The sequence below is a fragment of the Geospiza fortis genome, unplaced genomic scaffold, assembly GCF_000277835.1.
Source record: "Geospiza fortis unplaced genomic scaffold, GeoFor_1.0 scaffold221, whole genome shotgun sequence".
In the NCBI taxonomy this organism is placed as follows: Eukaryota; Metazoa; Chordata; class Aves; order Passeriformes; family Thraupidae; genus Geospiza; species Geospiza fortis.
The window spans coordinates 2,761,474-2,787,475 of record NW_005054395.1 but is presented as its reverse complement, the minus strand read 5'-3'; the positions used below and the strand labels follow the sequence as shown (position 1 = coordinate 2,787,475).

Here is a 26,002-nt window from a genome sequence, read left to right as displayed (position 1 = left end):
ATAAATTGTTATTATTTCAGTTTTCCCATCCTTAGTCTGAGCTTTGCTGGTTCTGGGAGTGCCATCTTCTGAGGTTTGTCCGAGATCTGAGCTGCTCTGATGCTCCTTGTGCAGGGTCGTGGTAGCCACAGGCACAACTGAGCAGTCATTTTACACCTGCAGCCCCCTGGGCTGGAGTAGTGAAGCTGGAATTTTACTGTCCAGGCTGTTCCATCCTCACTTCTCACCATCCATTTTGCTATTTTTCTAAGTGATATGGAGAGTGTTACCTGCAATGGCTTTGGGCTGATTCAGGAATCAGGAGCAGAAAGCCTGGCTGCAGGTGTGGCAGTGTGAGGTGGCTGATTCCTTCACCCAGGGACATCTGAGGGGCCCCTGGGGGTCTGGCAAAGAACTGCTGAGAACTTCTTGCCATGTGAGAAGCAGGGATTTACCAGCTGTGGCTTCCCCTGGATCCCTGGAAGTGCCCAAGGCCAGGCTGGATGGGGCTTGGAGCAACCTGGGACAGTGGAAGGTGTCCCTGCCATGGGGATGGGATGAGATGATCTTTTAGGTCCATTGCAGACTGTTCAGCGATTCTGTGACTCTGAGACAAGCCCTGTGCAGTCACTCCTTGGCCTGCTGAGCCCTGTGCAGCTGGAGCTGTGGGGTTTGGGCAGGCTCTTGTTCCATCGTGCACTCACTGTTCTCAGCACAGGCAGAGCAGGGCTGGTGGGTGGAAGCTGGAAAGATGAGGAGGGAATGCTGGCATCCATGTGGAGCAGAGCTGGGAGAATCCAGAGCACTCAGCTGCTGGCAGCAGAGCTCTGCGTTTACCTCCCAGGTAAACCAGGTGCTGGTGGGGCCAATAAAGGATGGACTGTGGCTCTCCACACAGCACTCTGCTCACGTGCTGGGAATTCAGCATTGTTGGTAAATATTTTTTCATTTATCACTTTTTCCTCTCGAAAATGTGGTGCCAGGGATGATCCTGCTGGCATCTGGGAGCTCTCTGGGAGTGAGTTTCCCTGACAACCGAGGAGCACCTCCTCTAGTGAGCTGCACACGGAGCTTTGTGTTGGCTTGGATGTCTGACCATGGCAGAGGGGGTGGGTTTCTCCCTCCTGAAGCTGTGCCTGGGGGGTGGGAGGGGATGGCTACGAGTTTGGATCCTGGTGTTTGTTTCCCATGTGGGAGCAAAGCCAATCTCACCCAGCAGCAGAGGAGAAGCAGTGGAGGAGAGCAGTGCAAGGTGTTAAAGCACTGACATCTTGGATGGAGACTCGTTACCCTAAAGAGATTGGGAGTATGAGAGGGAGTTTTGTATTTTTTTATTTTTAATCCTCACAACTTTTATTTATTATTGGCTAATGTGGAAAATGACCAATTCAGTCTCTTAGCTCTGTAATTCCTAAGATTCTCTACTACAGATACACGCAGAAGGCAGAAGAACCAACATTCAGATTTATTGCTTTGTCCTATTCCATTTTCTTCACAGGGAGAAAATCAGAAAGTTTTGAAAAGAATCATCAAGAATTACTGCAATTACTATTTAAAAAAAAAGAAGAATTACTATTCCCTAAATCACTTCTGTTTCTTCTTTGCATCACACTTCTCATTAGATTTTGGATAACTTTTTTCCTATTTAATTAAAAGTACAATTGTTACTCTTAGATTAAAAAGAAATCCAAAGTGTTTTTACTGCGAAACCTGAGATATCTTTTCCAAAAAGCTCCTACCAAATTCCCAGAGTCTCTCCAGTGTAGCACACTGTAATTTCTTAGCACTCAATGGAGAAGTGAGTTTGGGCTGAATGTATAAGATGTGTCTCACCTGTGGTTTCAGGGTAAAAGAACTGGCCGAGATAAGGTGCGTCCAAAGCAGAGGAAGTAAGATGATGTGCATGTCTTGTTTTCTTTTTAGATTAACTTTCCTGCTCCCGGTGCAGACTAATTTATCTTTAACATTCTATTTTCCTGGCTGGTTTGCTGCAAGCTGGCTTGGTTGTAACAATACTGTGGTTTTAGCTGAGATAATAAGCCAAGGAGTTGGAATATGGATTGAAAATTAATCCAGGGCCTGGAATACTGTCTTCAACTTCAGCAAGTTTTAATATCCATAAAAAATAAAGGAGGGTTCAAATAGGATTCTGCGATTTTCAATTTTAGTCATGGTAGGAAAGGCAAAATATCAGTCTTTTCCAGTAAGCTTTTAGGAATAATTTGAGTTTATGTCCCTTCTGTAGCTGCAAAATTGGTTTTGCTCTGGCAGTCTGGAAGAGGATATTGGCTGCATGGCATTTTCTGTCTGCTGCAGCCAAGGTGTCTCAGATATAAAACTCATGATAGAGCTCAGTGAAATATCTTGAAATCCTCACTCTATTTCCACTAGGACCTTAAGCCAAAAAGCAGTAACAAGAATTCACATGCCAAGTGTGAAAAAGGGGGTTTTGCATGCTTCTGAGAGCATGGTGGCTGGCCAAGGTGGTGGGGTTTTTGATAAGGTTATGATAATTTTGTGAGTTCCTGCCACTTTGGGGCTATGTGCTTCCTTTGAGTCAGTCTGGTTGTTCCCCAGCATTCCCTGGCTGCCCTGCCCCTGGTTTTTCCAGCTGGTTTGCAGCAGGGTTCTCTCTTCACCCCTCCCACGGCAGCTCAGCCAGGGGATGCCCAGGATTGTCACCATCCCAGGGCACTCATCCAGAAACTCCTGCCCTGTTCACCTCCTGCCTGGGTCAGACAGCTCAGAGCCCACCTGAGCACACAGGAGGAGCCCCTGAGGAACACAGGAGGAATTTTTGTTCTCCTCAAAAATCTGCCATCTGCAAAAAGAGATTCTCAAACTCAGAGTGATGTCTAACTTAAAAAAAGCTGAAAAATGGGACTGAGAGGAGCATGTCTGTTGCTCTTTGAATCTAAGTGCTCAGAGAATGCAGGAAGGCCTTGGCTGGGTTCTCAAATATTATTTTAAGATCCTGCCTTCAGATCCTGACAATTCTAGCCCATGTTGACTCTGAGTGAGTGCAGTGCCTCCAGCTCTGGAGCCAGCAGCAGGCACAGGAGCCTGCTGGTGAACCTGCCATGCTTTTTAATGGAAAAAGTGCTGGAAACCCCAGAGCCTGGGATTGCAGTGCTGCAGAGAGCACTCCCTGCCTGCTTGACAGGTTTGTACCCGAAAAAAAAAAGGCTTTGGAACAAAATTTGATTTTTGTTTCGAATTACGCATTTTTCAAACAAACTGCCAACACCCTGCCCAGTGGGTTTAAAGGTGTAAGAAATAAAACTGGTGCTGCCCATTCAGAGCCTGATTTGGATCTCCATTACTCAGTGAAAAGGAGGATATTGAAATTGCTTTGTGCATGAGAAAAGCAAGATCTTTGTCTTAGATCCCATTTGTGGAACATCACAAAGGCACGGCCAGCAAAGCTGCTCCCTTGAGCCACATCTTTATCTTGTACAAATAACGGATATTGGGATTTGGGTTTTTTTTTTTCCCTTGTTTTGCTCATGGCTCAATCTTGTGTGGCCTCAAGAGGAGCTTTGTGCTGCCAAAGAGCTCCAGCACAGATTTGTCCCAGCAGCCAGCCCTGCCCTGGGAACATCCCTTGGGATTTAAGCTGACATCCAGGACTGGCTCTCCCTAAAGGTTTGCACAGCACCTGATCCTGATCAGCATCTCCAAGTGCTGCTTTTGTGCAAACAAATAATAACATTGCTGTGGAGGAAATTCCCATTTCTAAGCCGTATTGCAAGTTTTTTAATAAAGAGATCTAAACTTGCAAAATTCATATCCCTGTGGCTGGCATAAGATTTTCTTGCACTTACAAAGTTGCAGGAAGAGTCATCCAAGCTGGATATGGTTTTCAAGTGACAGGAGGTTATTTTGTCAGATGATTATCTGACATTACTGCAGGAGTAGATGGAGTCTGTGAATCAAGTGCCTCTCAATTTTATGGTTTTACACCCCTCTGAGAAGGGGAAAATTTGCAACTCCCAGTTTCCAGTGCCAGAGGTGTAAGCCAGGCATGGCTTTTAAGGGGAGGTATTGTGTGACTTTGAATAAACCTTCATTTCTGTAATTTTCTTTATCTGTGAAAGAGGGATAATACACAAACATTGTCCTTCTGTGAAGCAGAGAGAAGAGTAGTTACCCTGAATTGTCAAACATACATCACTGGCAAAAGGTAAATTAACCATATTAGAGGTTATTAACCAGACCAACACACCAGACAGATGGGGACAGCACTTATATCCCAAAGAATTACTAAACCTTATTGGCTTTGCTTCTGCTGGTACATGGGATTATTTTGAGGGGGAAAAAAAGGATATTATCTGGTAGCCTGCATTATCTTTTGGTGAGTCTTACTTTTTTTCTCTTGTATTAACTCTGAGATTTGAAATGCAGCTTACTTGAGCCATGCCATGGTGTCTCATGTGAAATACTGAGACTTGCAGCCCCTGTAAACCAGAGTGTCTGGTACAGCCCTTGTCTGTGATATTCCCCTTCCTCCCTTTTCCAGATCAACCCTTGATTGTAAATCAAAGTTGATTGTACTGCTGGTTTGAAAGTGGCCATGTTCATCTGCATTAATTCTCATGTGTTGTGGGATTTTTAATGCAGGTTCTTAGTGCATGTCAAAATTCTCTTATCTCTTGCTATGCAGTGACTTGAAGAATTCCATTTGAAAAGAGAATGTTTTGAGGAGGTTGTTTATATCCTAAAATACCCAATGTACATTACTGCATGGTATTTTTGGATAGCCTCTTTTTTTTTTCTTTTTTTTTTTCTTTCAGAACAAAAGCACCATTTGAGCTGCTTTTGGCCTGAAAGTAAATTATTATTTTTTTATTTTGTTTCTGGGCATTGCTTTGGTTTTGCTCTTTCAACCAGATAAGTGTATGTGCTTTATCTGGTTATACATGAACACAGTTTTCCACTTTAATTCCCTCAATAATGTCAAAAGTATTGCTGGAATGAGTCTTTGAAGGTGTGTCTGTGCATATTTTGTTATGCAACCTTTTACCTGGGAATGCCACCTCAGACCTGGCCATTTTCAGCTCTAACTTCCACCCAGAGATCCCTCCTGCCAGGAAACCGGGCAGTTCTCACTTTGCTGTTTTTGTGTGTGTATGTGTGTGTATGTTCTTCAGAAAGCCAAACTTGGGCCAGCTGGTAACAAAGTCATTACTTCAACAGAAGACAAGAACTCAAGTGTGCCGTCCAACAATCTGGACAGGGTGAAGCTGACAGATTTCAACTTCCTCATGGTTCTTGGAAAGGGGAGCTTTGGGAAGGTAGGAATTCTTCAGAATTATTCCATTCACATTCTTTTTTTTTTTTTTTCCTTTTCCTTGAGGAAGAATAAATAAACAGCTCTCTAAGAAAAAAAAATCCAGAGTCAAAAGGATGTGCATTTTTGAGGAAGGAATTTTTGATTTCTTAACAGGAGTAGGGTCATTCCCCCTAAGGCTTAGCAGACTTTAGTCCTGATTGGCATATTGAAAAAATAAAAATAAATTTAAAAACTCAGATTGTTGGGCAAGATGAGAACTCGTTGCTGACTTTCAGATCCTCATTCTTGGCAGTTTCAAGGAAATTAAGTCTGCTTTTCTGCCCTTAATACCTAGGTCACTCTGCCAGTTCTGGAAGTCACCAACATTGGTAAGGGTGAATATTGGAAAAAAACAGGAATAGTCTGTATATGTATTAGAAATCCAATAGTTGAGAGAACAGACTGCTATTTTCCTGCCTGTTTGAACAAAACTCAGGTGATAAAGTGCCCTTTGCTGAAGAAGTCTCCTGGGACTTAACATTTATCAGCCCTTCAGCAATGAGCCCACAGTCAACCAGCGGGTTTGGGCACAGGCTGTCTGAACTGTACAAGGATCGTGACTTTGGAGTTCTGATCAAATTTGTCTATACAAACTAAAGGAAAAGCTGGCTTGCCATCTCTCTAAATCTTCAGGCATCTGAGTGACCTGCTCTCCCTGGCCTGGGGTATCAGTTTCTCTGGGTCTGGATTGAAGGCACTTGAGATGGTAGTTCATGGTGGGACTCAGGTGTTTATTATTTCTTATCAGTAAAACAGCCTCACAACCATGAGTTGGGCAGCTTTTCATCAGCAAGGCACAAAATGGCCGACTGTCTCTTGTCACAAGGTCTTTTAAGACTAAACTATCCAATTAAGAAAGGACACCTAGATTATTTTCCCTTTTAACCCAATAACTGATCACTCAAAGCCCCCACTGCAGACTTGTCCAATTACAAAACATCACCCAAACCCATGAAGAAGAAGGTAAAGAAGAGCAACCTGCCTCCACCCTAAAACCTCCATCTTGCTTCATATTTATTTCTATATTCTAAAATCCCAAACTCTGAGTTTTCCACCCTGTGATATTACACACTTCTTACCAACTACATACCCATAATCCCAGTACTGTCAATCAATTTTGGAAGCCTTCTCCACAGCCTCAGGTCAAATGCAGTGTTCTGTTGTGGGTCGGTGCCTTTAAGCACAGAAAGTTTAAAATTCTCATCATCCAGGATTCCACCACTGGGGGATTTTCACTCTGCTGTTTCTCTGCCCTGCAGGTGATGCTGGCAGACAGGAAGGGCACAGAGGAGCTCTATGCAATCAAAATCCTGAAAAAAGACGTGGTGATCCAGGATGATGATGTGGAGTGCACCATGGTGGAGAAACGAGTCCTGGCACTGCAAGATAAGCCCCCGTTCCTGACACAGCTGCACTCTTGTTTCCAGACAGTTGTACGTGAGCTCTGATTTTCTTGCCACCCCAATGTTTCCCAGGCTGCCTGGTCATGGATTTTATCACTCCAGTAACATTTATTATCATCCAACCCATGTGTGGTAGCCTCTGCACGTAGAAAATGGTGAAGAAATCTATTCTTTGTATCTTAAATATAAAAAATAATTTTAAAGATTTTCCTTCATGCAGTTATTGGAGCAGGCCAGCATGACAATTCCTAAATGTGTCTGCTTTGCTAAGTCAGAGCCTCAAGCCCAGATTCCCAAAGGTTCCCAAACACTTTTAAAGCTCTGAGGATAGTACTTGAAAAGTCTTAATGGCTGTTATTATATTGTGGGGTTATTAGTCATGAATTAGTGTTGGTGGATTTAATTTCATTTTCTATCACTTCTTGGTGACACTGAGGGGCTTTTTTTGCTTCTTTCCTTATAAATATATGAAGTGGATATTTGCCCATCACATTGCAAAGCATCTCCCAGTGACACATTTGAGGTTGGATCTGATGGCCCAGTGTCACTGTGCCAGCCTCTTGGATGATATGGAATTATGGAATTACTGAGGCTGGGAAAATCCTCTAAGATCTCCAAGTCCAACCATCAGCCCACATTCCCCATGAAACCATGTCCTCAAGGGCCTCATCCACACCATCTTCCAAAGGAAAACTTCTTAGCAGCAATTAGAAATGGCCTCAAAGCAATTTAGAATTTTTTAACATCTTTGATTTTTTTCATTTATTTTTAGAGGCAGATTTTTCAGACTGAGCTATATTTGTATAATTCTTGAAACTGTTGGAGACAAATAATCTGTAAAAGCATGGCACTAAAACTAGACAGATCTCATCAGTCATTTACTCTTGAAGGTTTTACAAAACATTCCACTTCCATTTCCTGATCTATAATTTTTTCCCTAATAATCCTAAAAGCTTTTTAATAACATGCTAGGGACTTTTTTTTTCTTTTTGGCTGATCAATGAATATCTAATCCTGTCTCTAATGTATTTATGTGCCTCTTTAATTGTTGATCATATTCCAATATTTAATACTTTGTCCTAGGACCGGCTGTATTTTGTGATGGAATATGTCAATGGTGGGGATCTCATGTACCACATCCAGCAAGTAGGAAAATTTAAGGAGCCACAAGCAGTGTGAGTGTTCATGTATTTATATCATACCATCATCTTGATGTTACACTCTAGGAGGATTTGGTTTCTTCTTCTTCCCAGGTTCAGAATGAAATTCAGTCTGGCCTTTGTTTATTTTTAAGGCCCAAAATCTGAACTTTGTGTTTAAAGTGTTGTTTGAACACATAGACCAAAGGTTGCTGTGTATTTATTCAAAAATACAGCACAAACAAAGGCAGGAGAGGTTTATTGAAAAGTGACAAGAATTTGAGCAAGGCAGCAGGAAATTAAAGATGTTACTTCATATTCTGATGTTGTTTTTAAAAGGAAATATTAAAAAAACAGTGAGTAGAACACTTCAGTCTGAATTAGTGCTATAAAGGCAGTACAAATAGACTCAGCTCTGTAATTTAAATTACAGTTTATACAAGAGAAATTCAATGTATAGCTTGTAAGAATTTCTGTGATATATTTGTAAGTAATTAATAAGGAATCAGGAGTTGTTTATCTACGTGATTCTTTTCAGATAATTGTTCATCTGGCACATCAGTGAGCAACTGAAAATCGTCTGTAGCATATTTAAGAGTGAATAGATCCATCAGTACCATTTTAGCCATCCTTATAATACCTCATCACCACTTGTTAGTGTTTCATAAATCATTTACTAATGAAACCTCAAAATCAAGGGTGACCAACTGCTTTAAGCTTTCAGTTAAAATAATTTTTCATTTTAATTTGAGCAATCAGGGCTTGTTTAAATGAGAGGCCTTCTAAATAGAAGTGTTTCAGATGCAGACAAACATTTTAACAACTCATGGAATCAAACTGAGATGGTGTCAGATCATCCTTGACTCCAGCTAATGCAAGTTGCCAACACTTGGCAAAATCTGTGGTGCTTCATGACAGCTTTTGCCTGTGCTGCATCTTCACACATGTTCACAAACACCTCTGATGGAGTGTTGCAGAGCTCAGTTGCTTCCTCTCCCTTGTGCTGAGCCTAAAAATTAATCTCATTTTTAAATAATCCTCTCGCTCGTAATTTGCACAGTTCCATAGCAGCCAGCTTCAAACAGCCACCAGTATTCCATACCTCTTAACTGCATTCAGCAATTATATTTTATATGGTAATCATTTTAATTAGCTTCATGTAATTAATCCATTAACAGGCTGTATAAAGGAACACTATTTCTGCAAATTATTTCATGCCATGTGAATTGCAATGTACATTGAGCTGCATCCTGAATTCACCAATCTGTGATTAGAGATAAGGACCTTTGCAGCATAGTTAGTGCAAAAAAAGCTGTGCTCCAGCTGCACTGTTTTTTGTGGTCCAGGGACCCATTTTCCTTTTTTTTTTTTAGATTGTGCATTATTTTATCATCAAATACTTAAAATGTATCTGTTAAGGTCCAGCTGAAGTGGTTTGTCTTTCATGTCACCTGTATACATACAATATAAATCACATAGTTCATATGCTACTATATTGTCATCCTTTACCATGATTCATTTGCAATTTATTTTGCCAGAAGAAAATCATGAGGCAATAAGAAATCTGTGGATTTTTTTTCTCTCCCCACACAGGTTCTATGCAGCTGAGATCTCAATTGGGTTATTCTTTCTCCATAACAAAGGGATTGTTTATAGGTGAGTATGATCTGACATCAGTAATTTCTGAACTATTTTTAAAATCCCCAAATGATCCGTTTCTTTAACATTTCAGTGTATTTTTAAAACAGAAAGCCATCCATGTAGAGCTCTTTTTGTTGTGTTGCTGCTGGTGAGGTGGAAACCCAAGCCCTGTTGAACCTGACCTTTCTGACACCTGTGCTCTGCCCCGCTCAAATAAACCCTCTTGAAAATGGAAAACTCCATGTTTTGTATTTCTGGGTGATGTTTAACAATATTACACATCCAAAGGTCTCAGGTGAGGGGTCAGACACAGCCACCTCTTCATTCATTGTCCAGCCCAGAGCAGCTCGGGCTGCCCCTGGATCCCTGGAATGTCCAAATCCGGGCTGGACAGGGCTTGGAGCACCCTGGGACAGTGGAAGTGTCCCTGCCCATGGCAGGGGGTGGCACTGGATGGGCTTTAAGGTCACTTCCAACCCATTCCAGGATTTTAAGGTCATTCTTAGATGTCTGCCCAGCTCCCTCCAGGCTGAGCCAGCACCCTGAACCTCCACCCCCAAAGAGCTGCAAATATTCCTTACTCAGAATAAGCTCACCCCAGCTGATCCCAAACATTAACCTTCAATTACTGTGATTCTCCTCAGAGATCTGAAATTAGATAATGTGATGTTGGATTCAGAAGGACACATTAAAATTGCTGATTTTGGAATGTGCAAGGAACACATGTTGGATGGAGTAACAACCAGGACCTTCTGTGGCACTCCAGACTACATTGCACCAGAGGTAAACACTGACCCTTTCAAGAACCTTTTAGTCCCTTAAAGGAAATTGTCCCTCTGCATTTTATACCACTGGGTTTGGATGGCTCTAACTCCAGATCCTCCATGGATGGCACCATTTAACTTCTGCAGGTATACTGGGTATATTTGTGAATTAATGCAATGTGATCAATAAGACTATTCACTATTTTAAGAAATAGCTAGTTAATTGAAAAACTAACTTTTTATGATATAAGATTTTGCTCATTCTAGCAAAAAACTTCAAAAAAAACAGGCTCACCAACTTCTGGTCTTAAATTTGTAGCCTGGAAGTATTGTTATAGTAAACTTTGCAGTTTGTGAAGTTGTACAGACATGGGTGTTGCTGAGATCAGTAAATATTTCACTGGGAGCAAACAATGCTGCTTTAATCCACTCCTCCATAGGTTCACCCAGCTGCCTGCACACATTTATTTACAGGATTATTTGGCATTTTCAGGAAACCACAAACCACTCACTGGTTTTTGGGAAGGGACTCAGGAGGCCTTGAAGCTTTCTGCTGACCTCTCTGTAAAACCACTGTGGTCTCCTCCAGGCCATGTCCTGCAAGTGCTGCACAGGTGCCACAAGTTGCTGCTCCTCACCTTCAGGAGAGCTCCTGTCATTGAAAGCCTCTTCCAAAAGCTGAGAGATCCAGCCTTGAGTGGAGTTGTTGTGATAAATCCATAATTTGCCTTGAGTTTTCCATGACTTGGCCATACCTGTGCAGCTTTCAAGTCACTGAAAATGACATTGAAGCCTGAACCAACTGCAGTGGGTCTGAAATGAAAATATGATCATGAGAAGCCCAGTTGTGCTTTAAGGCACTGGCATAAATATGAGCTTAGAGTTAAGACTCTGAGTCTGGATATGATTTGTATTTCAGTAATTGAGGTCTAAAGAATTGGAAACAAGCACATGTGGTGATTTGGATATAATTCAAATATATGAATATTAAAATCTGGTCTTTGTGCAAACTGAGCTTTCAGGAGTCTTGATTTGTTTGGCAGCAGATTTGATGCAAGAGGCTGGATCCTGATCCAAGAGACTCAGTCGTTCACTGGGTACTGAGCAAGAGGCAGCTCTGGCTGGAGCGTTTCTGGCTGTAATTGAATGTTTGTTGGAATAGGGGAGATTTATACACAGACAAGTAAATTAGTGTCTAAGGTGAATTTTGTCATCTCTGAAATTGGAATGAAAAATAGTTTGGTTTTTTCCCGCTTGCTAATTCATGCTTTTCAGAGTGAAATATTGTGTATCCTACACCCTTGGTTTTTTTCCCATTTGCTGTTGCTTGCAGCAGGATATCAGAACAACCAGAGCAGTATTTCATTTTCTTCTGTCAAAACATAAATGAAGCCAATATTACAAATTAAAGTGTCCTTTCTGTGGCAATTGTCTTGTGCCAGTTAATGCCAAAGAACATTTTGTCAATACCAGAATGCTCAGTGTGGCTCAATGCTGGAGCAAATTATTTTACTTTATTTGGAAATTTCATATAAGGAAATAAACCTTCTACCAAAACATCCAGTAAGTGAGAGGAAATTAGTCTGTTATCTTAAAAACAGATTTGCTTTTATTTTGTTTAATTGGCTGATTTTCTTTTGTCTCTGAAGACATTATTGTGACTGACAGTTTGCTAACTAGTTCTGTGTTGAACTTCAAAGGAAGGTTCCTGTTTCCCTTGCAGGGGTGTTTCTGCCCATGTTTCCATGGGCTAAAATTTAGAAATTTCTAATAGATTTTAATGAGAATTCATTTGCACTGTCACATCCCTGCTGGGTGGAGATAAAGGAGCTAAATCTAAATAAACTCTAGAAGGTATCTGGAGTAGAATCCTGTGAGTGGGCTGCACTCCAGCCTGGAGAATGAGCTCTTTTCAGCAGCATTTGGGGAAGAATGTGGTGACTCCTGTGGGGCCTGAGGGAGCCCACGCTGCCCCTGCAGGACCTGCCCACAGATGGATCAGAGAACACACAGCTGCAAGGACCCTGCAGGGACAGCTCAGCTGGTGTCCCCCGCCCCAGCTCTGCATGGAAAAGCAGAGGAATGCCATGCTGCCTTCAGCAAAGTCAACCCCCCAATTTGGTGTGCTGCAAAATAATGTTTTTTCCCTTTTCTCTGAGTGGGAAAGTTGCCATTTGCTGTTACCTGGGTGTATAATGGGCTGGAATTATTGTTAATTTTCTTGTGCTGTGCAATTTGAGGAGTGTGCAGAGGTTAAGCTGGTGGGATCCCAGGTCTGACAGCTTCTCTCAGGCAGAAAGTGGTTATCTTGTACAGAGTATTTCCTGATGTGCTGAACTTAAATATTTATGGCCAGAGTGGTGAAATAGCTGTGAAATCAATTAGTACTTTGTGTTTCCTTGGCCAGTCAAGAGAGACAGGAGGAGATGGATGTCAAGAGGATTAGGGGGAAGGGATTCTGCCAGCACAGAACCCCACCATCAGCATCCCTGCAGCAGCCACAGTGCTGATTCTGAATTTCAGAGGAATTCAGATTAGAAAGTCCATTTCCCTTCTCTTCCATCTCACAGCCTCAAAACCTTCAGTTCCAGCCTTGAATTTGCCAGGATTGTGGGAGGCAAATAGGTATTACAAAGGTTTGGAAAGTGCATTTGACTGTTTCTTGTGATAGTAATATTTATTTCTTTTAATAACTGAGTTTTAACTTTTCCAGCAGACATCATATATGCTCACAAAAGATTTCCTCTTGCCTCTGGGATATAATCTTTTCATCTCAACTGGCTACTAGCTGCAATGATCTAAACATTCCTACAAATTGCTGATATTAATCTCTGTGTCCTGCTCTTAACTGTGCCTTCCTTGGAGGCAATATAGAGAAAAAAAAAAAAAGCAACTCCTTCTGCCAATTTTGCTTGATGAGAGAAATTCCTGAGCTCTGAGTGCTCAAATGCACAGAACCTGGAAAGGCAGAAGCTCTTAATGCATGGCAATAGACTGGTAAAATGGGACATTTGAAATGCAAAAAGACATGAAGGCAATAATTTAAATTAATGATGGAAAAGGAGGAGAAGAGAATGATCCCATCAACTTTCCACTTCTGCCTGGCCAGTGAAAATCAGAAATAATAGGTGGAGGAGGGTGCAGTTCTTCATTTCTAGGGACAGGAACTCCCTCACTGCTCTGGGCCTGCTCTGCACACTGTGGTGAGACAGGACAGGCTCACATCCCCAGCTGCTCTAACAGACACCAGAATTTGTCCTTGCAGGTAGAACAGAATGACTTTGGCAGCTGCTGCAGGGCAGGCAGAGGTGGCTCTGAGTGCAGCAGCTGGGAGGTGGCACTCGATGAATTCTGGGTGATGAGGAGGGAGCTGCTGAAAACACAACATTTAGATCTTGCTGACTTCATACCAATGCACGTTTGACTGTACATTGAAGGCTCATCTGCTTCCTCCCACATGGAATTCCTCCCTTGAAATGAGCATTCTTCCCTCTGGCTTGCACTTCCCAGTTGGTGCTGGGAGCAGCTCCCAGTCCAAGGAGCTCATCCATGGGTTCCACACAGGACGTGGCAAAAGGCTGGTCTGGCTTTCCCTGAGCCACAGCCTCCCCAGGACCCAGCTGCTGATTCAAACTGGGGGTATTCAGATGGGATTAAAGGGAGAAAACTCCCCATGTGCAGCAGCAGGCAGTGACAGCAGCACCTTTTCTACATGGAGATAATTCAGTGGAAGAGGTGTTGTCACTGCATTTGCAGAGGGACTCTTGCAGCCCTGGTGGCTGTATTTGTATTTGTGTCTCAATTCCCACTCTTCCATCCAGGCCAGGGTGCTGTGTGCCAGCTCAGAGGGGCATGCTCTGCTCATCAGATGTGGCATCAAACAGCAGAAAAACTGGAGTGATTCTGAGCATCCATTGGAGCTTTTTCCATGTTAATTCTGCCTCTCCTGATTCTGTTTGATATTCTCTCCCAAAGGCAGATTTCACTGGGGAGGTTGCAGTTCCTGATGGGAATGTTTAGAGAAGAGCCCAGCCTTGACTCACCCCTTGCTGGATAAAAATCAGCATTGTTGAGTCTGTGCTTTGGTACAGCTTTCACTATAGGACATTGCACTGCAGCATTTAAGTGATTTCCTCCTCTCAGCAATCCCATCAAACTCCTTCACACCAGGGACAGAAGTGAGCTGTGGGCTCCTGGACAGACCTGGCTGCCAGGTACAGAGCCTTGGCAGTGTGGCAGCATTCTCTTTCTCACTGCTGTGGATCCATTTTTACTCATTTGCTAATTGGAAGAAGCTGTTCCTCCCCAAACCACATACCTGGACTGCACTTGTTGTACAAAATGTTTTGCCCTTACAAAACAATGACCTGAAAAACATCCCCTTTTAATATAAAGTATTCTGTTCCAAAAGGCAGGAAGACATTGTCAGAGAAGGACTGAGGATGAAATGTTTCGTCATTTTCTTTGTGTAAAGGCCAGTATTTTTCCTGGATGAAACTTTGAAAGTGTTTGGTGTTTCAAAAGGCAATATTGATTTAATAAATCAAAAGGCAGGAACTTACTGGTGATGGAAATGAAGGGAGAGTAACCAAGTATGTCACTAGAAGATGAAATGAATGTCCCAAATATATATTTTTAAGCCCATATTACTGCTAAGAGACAACTAATATGGACTGCCTTTATGTAGGGTCTTCCAGATGAGAATCTTATTATCTCTGCTTGCCTAATACATTCCAAAGCACAATTGATTTTGAAATCCTTCGGTTAGAAACATTGCAGTAATTTTTAAATTATGTGCTGCTGTATCTCAGGCAAGGACATATATCCACACAGAGGCCATAATTTTCTTTAGTAACCAGGCAGTCCTGCTTTATTGCACTGGTGACTCACTATTTTCCTGAGCAACTACAGAACTTGGCAGTTCAACTTCTCTTTCAGACTACTAAAAAATTTAGGATGTGTGATGTGTACTTGACTGGGCAATTTATTTCACAAAGAATAAAAACACAAGCAAACAGGAGAATGGAATGCAAGCCCCTCTGGAGCTGTGACTGCCTCAGCTCCCTGCTCATTCCAGAGCAGAAGAGACGCTGGAGTCTGAGGCTCTGATGCTGCCTGCAGTGGGGATGGGCAGGGACTGGGCTGTCCTCCATCCCTTCCCAAGTCACAGAATCCCTTCACAGTTGTTTAGAAAGATCTGAGGAACACCTGCACCTCCAAACTCCTCCTCCCCATCACCGAATGCAGCTCTTCAATGAATGATCTCTGATCTCTGAGGAGGCCCTGATTAAAGAGGATGACGCAGGGGGTGACCTGGGTGCTGCTGGCACTTGCAGCCTTTCCCTGTGTCACAGCTCAATTTGTACTGCTCTCTGAGTCACATGTGAACCCAGAGTGTGGAAAATACTTGACATTTCCATTAGTCTGAACAGCAGAACCCCCTTTCTTTTTGGTATAGCTGGTGTTTTGTCCTGAGTGTCACAGTCATGCAGCTTGGGAAAACTTAACTGAGGTTTTTCGAGTTTTGCTCTTTTCCTAAGTTTTGATTCCTTTTCTAGCAGAACAAAAATATAAATATTGAAAAGAAAGGTTTAATTATTGATAGTCCATAAGTTAAGTGAGCCCCATGATTTCTGACTTTGACACAAACAGTTGGGATAATGGTTTTGCCTTGTCTCCTGCATTGTGCTGCCCTGCTTCCTCCTTTGGCCTCAAATGCACATCCCAGGAAGTCTCTGAGCTGTATTTTCCAAGATATCAGGGTACCCAAGGGCGTGGGTGGGTTTAGCCTGACACATGCAAAACAATCCAACTCCCACTGAAACCCGTGATTAGCTGGAGTGAGGATTACAGGATTGTCTTTCTGGCCTTTTTCAAGGAAATCTGTCCTTCTCTGCATGTCACACATGTACCTGATGCTGGGGTGAGTTAACACAGGGGTTTTTCCTTTGCTTTTTTTTTTTGTGAATATGCAGATTATCGCTTACCAGCCCTATGGGAAGTCTGTGGATTGGTGGGCATATGGTGTGCTGCTCTATGAGATGTTGGCTGGCCAGGTAAGATTCCCCCTCCCGTGCTCTGTGACCTCCTCCTGCCCTCCAAGGCTGCTCTGTTTCAAGGCTCCCTAAAGGTTTAGACCATTACAGGACAGGATTGAAGCCTTTCATTCTGCTGTTATCTCCTTGTACTCTTGACTGACTCAACTGAGAATGTATTTAGGCTTTAAGCTCTTTATGTTGCACCCACATAATCAAGCTCTGCCTTTGAATACAGCTCCTTTGTACTGCAATAATGTTATAAATAGCCATCTTCAGAATTGAAAGGGAGACACTTGAGCAGGAAAATGCATGTCAAGTGGAAGAAATACCATTTAGGAGTTTGAAACCACAGGGAAGCATAATAAGAGTGTGTATAAGCTCTGCATTGCAGTTAAGTCCCAAGAATACAGTTTTTGTACTCTATGTCCTGGGGGTAAAATATGGGTCTGAGCACTTGGAAATGTGCTCAGTTACAGACCCCTCATCCTGCACAGTTAATGAGAGGCTGCTCTGAGTCACTGGGGTGGGGACGCAGCACTGTGCTGCAAGAAATGGCAGAAAAGCACCAGCCTGAAGGAGTTCTTTTAGTCTTGAGTCGAAAAAGATTCCTGCAACTGGCTTTCAGGGAGTGTTTGTTAGGTAAAGGCAGGCATTTCCCAAGCTTAAAACATACATCTGTAACAAATGCCTTTAAGAGGTTCTCTGCAAAATTCCAGTGGACATTTAAAAAGTTTTAATGTGTAGCAACTGCAGCTGTTAACATTTGCAGGCTGAATTGCAAATATTGGCCATCTGACTGCTTTGGAGGAAAGGAGATTTACCATTAGCTGGGCTTGCACAGGGCCTGCCCATATCCTGGGGATTTATCCATGGGCACTTTCCCACCCCTGTATTTTAAAACATAGTGCAGCCCTTTGTTGTGATAGTCTCAGCAGCAGAATCCACAGCCAGGACATAAAACAAACTGGAGTTCAACTGGAATTAAGAGAGGAATGGACATACCTTAGCACAAGGTGATTGAAAGTTATTCTCCAGACTTCACCCTTTGAAGTATTTGCCTGTCTGGTGCACAGTAGCTTTAAAAACTGATTAAAGCTGATCACAAAGATAATCCTGCACACATTTCATTAACCTGGCTGCCATTCTGGGGACAGAAATTAACATCTCTCTTTGATTTTAATCTGAGACTGTCAAACACTAAGCTTCTGGGTCAGCAGATATCCAGGCTGCAGATTGCTGTGGGTTTGGGGGATGCTCCTGGACCTGGAGCACTGCTGTGTATGCATCTCTTTGGGCATGGTGTTGTCATGCCATTTCATAAAAAGTGTAGAATTTAAAAGCACAGAAAGGAAAACTCAGTGAGTTACTCACTTGTGATTTATTCTCAACAGCCTCCATTTGATGGGGAAGACGAAGACGAACTATTCCAGTCCATAATGGAGCATAATGTTTCCTACCCAAAATCACTGTCCAAAGAAGCAGTCTCCATCTGCAAGGGGGTGAGATAAAATGTTATTTATCATTAAGTTCCTTCTGGCAGTCCTTGTGAGTCACTGGGTTTGCCTGGCTCTGACACAGCACTGTAGTATTTTAAAGTGCAACTTCTGTCAGGCAGTGCTGAGCTGTGTTGTCACTTGGTGTCACTGGTAAGTGCTGGGCTCTTCCCACTGTGCCTGTTTGTTTTATGGAAAGAACAAATGTCAGAATCAGTGGCTGCCAAATGCAGAGCAGAATTTATAAACAGGACCATGGTGTGAAGAGTCTCCCCCTGCTTTGCCTCTCAGCCCACAGCAGCACAGCCCCAGTTCTGCAGGGTGAGATTTCTCAGCTTGGCTGGAGATCCTGCAGCCAGTCCTCAGCCCAGAATGCCTAATGACAGGATCAGAGCTCAGGAGTTGAGGAGAATGATTTTTAAATGTAGGTGAAGATGAGCTTAGGTGAAAATCTTTAGCATAAATGCAAAGAAACCATAGGGAAATTCTGACCCAGTGGTACCTCTGTGGCCTAAAATTGGTCTTAGATATGAAATTAATTTTTTTTCTTTTACTTTTGAGGAAAATAATAGATTTGGCTTCAGGGGATTAGCTTAGGAAAAAAGAATTCATTTGACTTTCCTTTGATTCCATGTGATTCTCCAGAGCACCATCAGTCTGCAGCTTTTCCAATCCACTGCCTGTAATGGGTTATTTGATGTCTGACTTACACTGATAAAACACCACTGCACTTAGTTAATTTGGTATTTACATTCTTTCTATCCTTTTCAACCATTTATGAAGTATTATACATGAGCTGGATATTAGTCCATTAAAGAAAATCATCAAAGGAAAAGGTGTTTGGAACAAGAAGGTAAAATGAAAGACCATGCTAATTTTGGAGCTTATCCCAGTGTAGATGTGCTGGCCAACAAAAAATAAACATGATGTATTTTTGTAAAGTACATTCAGATTGCTGCCTTGTCGTGACAATCACATATTCAAGCAGCACAGCCTGAACCTGATGAAATTGCCCTGTTTTCAGCTCCCCTGTTTGCTGCTTCTGTGTGCTCATGGCAAGGGAGGGCAGAAAGCTAAAATTACCCTGCACCTTGAGATTTTGAGCAAGTCTCTGTGATACTGACATGTTCTTCATCTGCTAAACTGACAAATTGATCTCAGGTTTCAGTGGGAGTTTTTCCTGAGCTCAGAAGTCAGTATGAGAGAGTTTCTGACCCTTGCAGTCAGTGGTATCTCAGCAATCCCAGGGCTGGGCACCACTGGGCAAGACAAACGTGCCCACTCTGCTCTTGGAATTGATTTGTCTGCTTGACTTCCATTCCACTGATTGAGAGTTTGTTGGTTTTGGTAAATGCAGCAACTTTGGAAAGAATTAAAACTACTGGAATCAATACTCTCATTTTCTTTTATCACCTACTGTTAAAGCAAGGGGTTTGGAAAAGGTAACAAAAATGGGAATGTTGCTGTTAATCTTGAAGAAGGCTGTAATTCCTGTCCAGTGCACAGCTCCTTCCCAAACCTGCTTAGAGTCACTTTTATTTTATGTTCAAAATTGGAATCAGATCAACTCAACATTTGGAAGGAGACTAAAGTGGTACTGAGGTTTTAAGAAGATCTGTTGAGGTATCACTCCCAGCAGTACATTAATCATATATAATTTGTAAAAAAGCTTTAAAAGTCCCCACGAAACTGGAGGTGAGGGTTGAAGGCTGCATTGCACTATTCCCAATGTACACACCAATTGGAAAATGCTGAGGAACTTGTTAATGAGGGAGCACATTCTAATTTCTAATCACGCCAGGCTGGTGGATTTGGGGCTGGTTTGTTTCCCCAAGTTTATTTAATCTCTGTAACTGGGTATGGTATTGACCAGGATGTCATTAAGAGTGCAAGGAAGGAAACACAGATTAGATGTTGTCAGCTGGGTGCCAAAGAACTGGAGGCTCTGTAATGAGATGTCTTGAACAAGCCCCAGAAAAATGAAATGGGAGTGTGGGGGGGTTGTACTTCATGGAGCTTTAGTGCATTGGAATTTATGATGTTTAATTGATTGTTGAGATAGGGCAGGAGCTGTTCTGGAGATCTGTAGGACTGAGCTGAGAGACAGGAGGTGAAATTCAGGAGTGAGTTGTGAGGCAGCAGGGATGGTCCTGGGCACCACCTGCACCTCCAGCAGCAACCTCTGCCCAGTGGGAAAAACTTCCCCAGTGCAGCCCCTAATTTTGCTGCTGATTTGCTGTCTCCAGTGATGAAGCAAGAAAATTCTTCAAAAAATTCGTTCTAGCTTTTCAAAACAATTTTATTAGCAGTGTGTATCTTCAGGAGAGGAGCAAGAGCATTGCAGGCAGGGGGAAGTCCCTCTCACTTTCCTTCCAGCATTGAACTGAATAGTTTGGTGTTTTCTTCCCAACAGCTGATGACTAAACATCCTGCAAAACGCCTTGGCTGTGGCCTGGAAGGTGAAAGAGACATCAGGGAACATGCTTTCTTCAGGAGAATTGACTGGGAAAAATTGGAGAGCAGAGAGATTCAGCCACCTTTCAAACCTAAAGTGGTGAGTGAGATGCCAGAGGTCCAGATGCCTCACTGGCCCATCTGGGTCACCAAAACTGATGCCTTAAGGAGCTGGAACAGAGGCTAGATGCAGTTAAGGGCAATAAAGAGGATATTTACTGAAGAGCCTTCAAAGGCCACACCCTGGCAGTACCAGAGCCACAGGCATGGCTCTGCCTGGATGGCTGCAAGATGGAAGCAAAAGAGAGCTTGGTCGTGAGATCTCACATTTTTTATAAGTTTTGGTCCATTTGAATATTTGAGCTAATTGTCCAGTTACTGCTCCAGCCTATGAAGGCCCATCCTTCTTGTTTTTCTCTCTCCAGCCCACGGTGTTTGTGCTCCTGGGCTGAGATTTGGATCATTTGTCCTTGGTGCCCAGCTGGAGCAGGAATTGTTTTGTCTCCCTGCTCTGTGCACAGAGCTCAGCATCTCCTGATGTGAACCCAGACCCACACACTAAAGCAGCACAGAATGTGAAAAATAGAACAATTCAAAACCTGAGGCCTCATTGCCCTCTCAGGCTGTGGCTGCAGCCCTGCTCCCCGTGGGTGGGGTTGCTGCTGCAGATCTGGGGCATGGCTGAAATGAGGCCATTTGGTGAGGGCAGAGCTGTCTGTGAGCCTGTCTGTGTTTTGGTGGAACTTGGGGAACTTTGTGCTTTGCAAAAAAGCTTCACAGTGGTTTGAGCCCTGCCTGGATGGTCACACACCACGTGAGGAGCTGAGCACAGGGGAAATTGGCACATCCACATCAGCCACTTGAGACTGGTCATAAATGAGGTTAACAACTGTCTCCTCTGAGCAGCATCTAAAGTCAGGATCTGACTGAGGGATTTGGATTAGAGGGGTGAATTTCTCCATGGTTGGCTGCCCAGCACAGGGGGTTTTATTCCCCATCCTACAGCAATGTCTGCTCATTTTGCAAGATTAATCCCTGCAAGATTTCCCATGTTCATTACTGGTTTGCACACATGTATCTGTATTTTAGAAATCCAAGCAAGTGGAAAGATGTCCTTACCCTGAGAGCTGTTTGCATAATAGAATTGGAAGAGCTTTGCTTGTTGAGCCAGAATTTCTTTCAGCATGTACTGTGCTTCATTGACAGGCAAAGAGAAGAGTTTGCACACAAGAACACAAGCTTTAAGGAACAGCTGTAAATTGTTTTGTCCTAACATGGAACCTTTCTTCTCTAACCCTTTTATTTTTCAGCTGAGAATCCTGGCTGGCTTTAGCACTTCAGGTGTAGGATGACTGCTCTAACACTGATTTATTTGCCAATACAGACATACCAGTCTCTGTCACCAACTAATGAACAGAGGGACACCAATACCTGAATTATTCTTCACTTTTTTTCATACAAATTACTTTTTTGCGTGAACAGGAGGAGAGTTGAAGCTGAGAAGGGTGTTTATTGCTAAAGGAAATTCCTTTTTGCTATGGTGTGGATTTTGCAGGCAGGGAAGGGTGTAAATAAGTGAAGAACTTGTGTGGTGCTGCCAGCCAACCCTTCCCCAGAGCTGGCTGAGCAAAGGGGAGCTGTTAGAGCTTATTTTGTTTGAGATTTTTATTACATGCTTCTCAAGCCAAATTTAAAGCTGATCATAAAGCAGACCTACCTTCACATCTGTAATTTTTATTAGCTCAGGAGCTGAGTGCTTAGACTCTCCTTGAAGTAAAAAGTAACACCAGCATGAAGGTGCTAAAAGCTTCAAGTGTAGTTTGGTTCCATCAGGGCTTCCTGGCAGGTCCTGGCTCCTCCTCAGAGCAGCCTTGCTCTGTCTCTGTGCTTATCATGACCTGGTTTGTTTGCACAGGCTGCTATTAAAATACACCGAGGCGGATTCACACAGAGCCCAACTCTCCTGGACAAAAATAACTTAAAATCCAAGTCCAGTATTTGCATACCCTGTGCACAACTCATTTATGGTGATTGCTGATTCTATTTGTATCAGCATCATACAGTTATAGAATCACTGAGGCTGGAAAAGACCTTTAAAATCATCAAGTCCCAGCCATTATCCCATAGCTGCCAAACCCCCACTAACCCAGACCCTCAACACCACATTACACAAGTTTTAAATCCCTCCAGGGATGGATATTGATTTTAGAAAGCAAAAACCACACAACCCTTAATCTGTTCGAAGATATGGGTGTATTTACAGGCTTTGTTTGGGGTGATATTTTTTGGGAAACCTTTGTAGGTACATCTTCTCTAGGAAGTGCTTTCCTGCAGGAATAATCCTGCTGCTTCCACAGTCCTCACTCGAACACAGAGCTGCAGATTTTGGGTCAGCAGTTGGGTGCTGTAAATAACATGTTCCCTTCCAGATTGACATTTCACAGGTTATAGGCATAGACTGATTATTTGGCAAGGACATTTTACTCCTATTTCCAAGTTTAGATGTTTGAGGAGTTCTGTAATTTCAGTTGTACTCTAATAATGCTTTAAGGTTCAGTGCTACTCTTTAATGTGAAGACAAACACATCATTGAAGATACAAATTTATTTTTAAGTTACTCTGTTTGCACCCAAAATATGCCCGTATTTCATGGGTATATTATATTTATACATTATATATTTATATATATACAGAGGTTATAGATATATTTATATTTAATATATATTCATATATATATTTATATATATATATTTAGCCTCTACTAGCCTAAGCAATGTGAGAGACCTAATGGTCTCAGGAACTTTGGGTTCAATGTCCAGTTTGTTTGAATACTTTCCATTTGCTGAAAAAAAGAAGAGGAAAAAATATTGAAAAGAAAGAAAGTAGCATAATTTTTATTGCAGGATGATGCTTACCTGTAGAACTTTTTTTTTTTAAAAAAAAAATCCTTTTTAGCAATAAAAAAATTCCTTTTGTGGCTGCTCTGAGCTGGCTGTTGTACCTCTAAATTAATTCGAATTAATTTGGGGCTCCGTGCCAATAATTCAGAGGTTTCCTCCTTGTCAAAGTTTAGCTCCTTCCATTCTTGTTTTCCAGAGCTCAGTTCCAAAATGCAGAGGCTCAGTGGGCACCAGGGCATTCCATGAGTGGTGCAGAACCCTGGGTGGAGAAGGCAGAGCACCATTAGCTTTGTCATGGTGCAGTGTCCCTGTGCTGGTGTTCTTCCAGGGCTGGACAGGTGTCCTCTGTGAGCACTGGGCTCCAGGAGCTGAGCTCATGGTCTGACATAGGAGCCAACGTGTGCCTGAGGCAGAAGAAGTTCTTGAGAGCTCAGCTCAGGTGGCAGGGCCAGCCCAGCACCTGCCAGGTGCTCCGTGGGAAGGTTGGAAACTCTGCCTGGGCTGTTTCCAAACCTCTCACTCTGAATGCCCTCAGTGGGCCTCTCTCCAGTGCATCCTCCTACAAATGCACAGATTTACTCGTGTTGCATTAATTCAGGAAAAAATCAATATTTCATATTGGTCTATTGTACGAGCCATATTCTGCCCTTTCCAAGTGATCCTCTGAGTCTGAAGATAATAATTGAATTTTACCCTTTATATCCACCTGCAGGGATGTTGAAGGGATGGATAGAGAGGAAAGGGTGAGGAGCAATGGGGAGAAACATTCACTGCCTTTATCCCACACCTGCTCTGTCCAAAGATCTGTTACAGTTTTGAGATGAGCACATTTACCAGTTTCCTCCTCACCTCTCCACAATATTCAGTGCCTAATTTTCCTCAAATGTTCTTTTTTTCCTTACACATAAGCTAATTTCATTCTGGTTCTACCTTCCTATTTTTTAGCATGTTTCTGATCATACTTCCCTGCTTATCAAGTCTTTTCTGCATTCCTCCAAACTCTTCTTTCTACAAACCTGGTTTCTTTTGTTTTCTGTTCTGAAGGAGTTGTGCTGAGGCTGTAGCTGTATTCAACCCCTTTCTTGGCTGGACTTTGCCCAAAAATTAGTCTCTTTAAGAAAATAAAGGAGGAAACCTGTGACAGCAAGTTTTGGAACAAGAACCTGTCCCAGGATGTGTTCCTGCCCAGCCCTCCTGCCATCCCAAGGACTGAGGCCCTGCTATCATTTATTAATTTATAGGAGTTCAGTGAATTTATAGGAGTTTGGTGAATTTATAAATTTATAAATAAAACCAAATTTATGAATTTGTAGGAATCCAGGAGTTCAGAGCCTGTTCAGTGAAGACTCAAAGCACATAAATGAATTGCATTAAGCTTTCTGCAGATCACAAAGGAAATAGAGACTAACAGGAAAAATTTAATTTTGTACAATAAGGTATTTAAAAAGAATGAAACAACTTGACAAAGAAAGTATCTCTTGCCAACATATGTTTATCAAAATATTTCCTTTTTCCTTTTGTATCCCAGTAATGCTGAATATTTAAGCCTCTTTATCTCGTCACCTCATGCTGATGGATGAAAACCTTTCTGACTGCTTTTTATCAGGATTCAGCTATTAAAACTTCACTGTTTATCTGGGATTTTTTTTTCAAAATATGTGAAAAGAAAATTTTCCCTCAACTGCTCATAAGAAACACGCCTTGCATGTATCCTGACAACTCTGCTGTTGTATTGCTGGCTTTTTTCAGCCTTGTTTTCTGCTTTTCTCTCTCCTTGCAGTGCGGCAAAGGGGCTGAAAACTTCGATAAGTTCTTCACGCGAGGACAGCCGGTGTTGACACCTCCAGATCAGCTGGTCATTGCCAACATAGACCAAACAGATTTTGAAGGGTTCTCTTATGTCAACCCCCAGTTTGTGCACTCCCTTGTAGAAAATGTAGCATGAAACAGCAGAACAAATCCCGCCGTGGGGAGCAGGTGTAACCCTACAATTTTTAGGCTTTCGCCTCGTTGATTCCATTTGGGCCTGGAAATTGTAGGGTTAGAGGGTGGAAAATGAGGGAAGGGCCACTTAGTCAGGATTTGGGCTTTGCAGCAGCGATGTTGTCTTAACAGGAGATAAATTAGTGTACGGTGCCCACTTTTTCTTCTAGAAGTCGCCACTGACTCGTCGAAACTTACCCATGTTTTGGTACGTTCTCTATTTTGTAACTTCCCACTGTCCTTTTGCTCCCTTTTCCACTCCCTTGTGTTGGAAAAACATCTGACACATGGTCTGAATGAGAAGCCACCTCGAGTATTTATTTATTCCTTGGGGGTGGATGCTGGGAGGTGGGAGCTCCTTCCCGGAGACCTCAGGGGCAGCACCAGAGACTGAGTGGGGTCAGCTCCAGGGGGGAGAGGCATTGCAAAAACAGCACTGAAAGTGTTTGAAAAATATGGTAGGGAAAAAAAAATATAGTTGGGAATGGGTGGGAGGGGGGATGAAATCAAATTAGACCCCACGGCTTGGTGAACCGATCCTGTAAAATCCCAAATAAAAGCACTGGGGTGGTGGCCACATCTCTAGGATTTGTGCTAGGAGTAGCATGTGATAAACTCGAGGGTGAAATTTTGTCTTTAATAATAATAATAATAATGATAATGATAATAGTAATAATTTTAATAATACTTTTGTGAATTTTTAATCTCCATGAGATTATTCTGTGATCCAGGGTGCCATTGTCTGTTCAGTTGGTTTCATTTACACCACTCCTCAAGTTTACTGTTAACTGGTTCTAATACCAATATTTTACTATGAAATTTATTAACCTGGAATGTAAAACCAAACTGTAATTCCTTATATCTTATTTACATGTG

General features: G+C 42.5%; 1 protein-coding gene across 1 annotated transcript in view; it reads left to right on the top strand.

Moving 5' to 3' along the window:
* Positions 1–25,587, top strand: part of PRKCA (protein kinase C alpha) — an 83,932-nt gene extending 58,345 nt beyond the window's left edge. Inside the window, exons 7-15 of the mRNA XM_031060927.1 lie at positions 5,130–5,273; positions 6,571–6,744; positions 7,798–7,889; positions 9,447–9,509; positions 10,139–10,277; positions 16,234–16,314; positions 17,688–17,795; positions 20,203–20,343; positions 24,924–25,587. Of these exons, the coding sequence (XP_030916787.1) occupies positions 5,130–5,273; positions 6,571–6,744; positions 7,798–7,889; positions 9,447–9,509; positions 10,139–10,277; positions 16,234–16,314; positions 17,688–17,795; positions 20,203–20,343; positions 24,924–25,088 (1,107 nt within the window). The 3' untranslated portion in view covers positions 25,089–25,587. The remainder of the gene's footprint in view (positions 1–5,129; positions 5,274–6,570; positions 6,745–7,797; positions 7,890–9,446; positions 9,510–10,138; positions 10,278–16,233; positions 16,315–17,687; positions 17,796–20,202; positions 20,344–24,923) is intronic.
* The last annotated feature ends 415 nt before the right edge of the window (positions 25,588–26,002 follow it).